This window comes from Morone saxatilis, unplaced genomic scaffold (assembly GCF_004916995.1).
Source record: "Morone saxatilis isolate NCDOM2014 unplaced genomic scaffold, NCSU_SB_2.0 Contig18, whole genome shotgun sequence".
Classification (NCBI taxonomy): domain Eukaryota; kingdom Metazoa; phylum Chordata; class Actinopteri; family Moronidae; genus Morone; species Morone saxatilis.
The window spans coordinates 21,124,821-21,127,265 of NW_023339740.1; the positions used below are offsets into that span (position 1 = coordinate 21,124,821).

At 40.7% G+C, this 2,445-nt stretch overlaps 1 protein-coding gene across 1 annotated transcript in view; it reads left to right on the forward strand.

Annotated features, from left to right (window-relative positions):
* The window catches only part of smarcd1 (SWI/SNF related, matrix associated, actin dependent regulator of chromatin, subfamily d, member 1), a gene marked incomplete at its 5' end in the record, with an annotated part of 7,906 nt that extends 5,461 nt beyond the window's left edge, over positions 1-2,445 (forward strand). The window contains 3 exon segments of the mRNA XM_035661760.1: positions 349-351; positions 942-1,034; positions 2,314-2,445. Of these exon segments, the coding sequence (XP_035517653.1) occupies positions 349-351; positions 942-1,034; positions 2,314-2,445 (228 nt within the window).

A 2,445-nucleotide genomic window follows, 5' to 3' on the forward strand; every position in this document is an offset into this window, starting at 1 on the left:
AGTAAGAATCCTTAAAGGTCCTTAAAAGTCTAATAAAGGAATACAATATTAATAGGTATGTTTTCATTAGTGTATAATCAACTGAAAATAAGAATCGTTGTCCCGAACGGATAAGCCAAACACTAGCTCGAGACAGGGCCATTCATGTTTTTTGTGCCTTTCGTGGCCACCGTAGTTTCTTTCTTTAAGTGAGGGAGTTTTAATCTGCAACTACAACTAATCACTATCCTTTAAAGGCCTCTCATGGTTCGAGTCCTGGTCCTGTACTCAGCCTATTTCACAAAGCAGGTTGTAGTACACCTGTGGGTCGGACTCTAATCGTCACTCAACATCCGTCCTTTTACCCTGACAGTCGATACGGGCCTCGAGCCTGTTTATAAACTAAGTATTGACTGATAAGTAAGACTAAGTGAAGCAACCAGCCATTCAGCTGACAATGACGTCACTCTTATTACTGCAGTGATGTTCCTGTAAATGTAATTTCTGTTTTTTAATAATGCATCAACACATTAAAGAACTAGATGGCATTTAAATGAACTATTTTTAAAATACATTTTCAAAGTGGAGAAGACTCACATAAATATATTAAAGCCCTGCTATGTGTGCAATTGTTCTGCAGCCGAGACGGCTGACAACCGCTCACAGTCTCCGTTGTAGTAACAGGACGCACTTTGTGGTGAGTTTTCCAGGTACGCAGCAGTCAGAAATGGTGAATGTCAGAGCAGGCGATGGGAAGGTGTGTCATTGTGAACAGAGCTGTGAAGGGACGCTGTGTTTTGATGGAAAATGTTTTTAAGGATCATGTTCATGTTTTCTGTGATATTTTATTTGATTATACAGATTTTATACACACACCTTATTTATTACTTTAAGTTGACGACCCTTCGGTTTTCTGTTTAATTTTTCTTCAGATCCATGAAACCATAGAGACCATTAACCAGCTGAAGACCCAGAGAGAGTTCATGTTGAGTTTTGCCAGAGATCCTCAGGGCTTTATCAACGACTGGCTGCAGTCCCAGTGCAGAGACCTCAAGGTGAGTCTGCTCGTCATGACCTCAGACTGAGTCTTCCAGGAACTTTTATTCATGGTCCAGTATCACCACAGATACCATGTTGCTTCTCCTTGAAAACAAAAACATCCCCCTTACAGCCCGTTACAGCAGTTATCACAGCTGTTGTCAACGTACTGTGCATCCCTACATGTTTTATACGCTTTTAAGCAAGAAAGAAATGTCTTAAACTGGTAAAATGATGTAGTTGTGGTGTCATTCAGAAGAGTAAGGGTTCTGCCATTCTGTGTAAATGTTCAGTAGTTGAGAGAAATCCATCATCGATGAGAGGAAGCAGTTTTTCTTTAGGATGCAGGATGTGATGCTGTACAGATTTGTGATTTTGGTTAAGTAATGACTCATCAGCCAACCTATAAAACCAATTTGTAAACAATTTGACCACAGGCACATTTTATAAAAAACAAAACATTAAAGGAATGTAAAAAGAAAACACTTTAAGAAGCAGAATACGGTCATTTTGTTAAAGTAGATACAAAAGGGGGAGAAAACGTCTGAACTTCTAAAACTATAAAAATACTGATAATTCCCATAATATAAATAGAAGGAAACTCTCTTTTAAATATCAACAGCCACTTGACATGCATTAAAATGTCTTCTGTTGTCAGATGTCAAATGTCAAGAATCAAATAATTCAAAGGAAAAACAACAAACATAAACATCGCCTCTGGCATTTCTAAGCCAGACGGGATTCTGAGTAATTTTCAAGTTCTTGTTCGAGGTTAATGTTTGCTCTTTGCTGTGGCACAGTGACTTGGGTTTCAATTCGAGGTTCAACTGTGGGCAGAGAGGTCTTCATTACATAAGTACGGTGACATCGTGCTCTCTGAAAGCACAAGGCCAACTGTAACACAGGAGGGCAGAGTCAAAATAGAGCAAGAAACATTTAATAACATGTCTGACTGGGCGCACGCTCGCCTCCCCTCTGACCATGAGACGATTAACTGCTGACCAGCTGTCGACCACCTGCAGTGTTTGTTCAGCCGAATCTCTGTGAAATTGAATGAATTTAGTCCAAAGCTCGCTGGCTGCTTCCACAGCAACCGCCCAGTCAACCTTATCAACAAAAAAAAAAGAAAAAGGAGCCTGTGACATTATGTTTGTCATAGCTGCTGCAGTCACTGTTTGATTCAGGCACTTTGATAGACGTTATTCATCCTTAAAACCTCCTGTGCGCTTTAATTTCTCCGCTGCAGGACGACATGAGTCGTGTCTAATGTCTAATTGTGCCTTTCTCTCTTCACAGACCATGACAGATGTGGTAGGAAACCCCGAAGAAGAGCGAAGAGCAGAGTTTTACTACCAGCCATGGGCTCAGGAGGCCGTCTGTCGCTACTTCTACTCCAAGGTAATGTTTTTTCCTCTAGCGCCACCATGA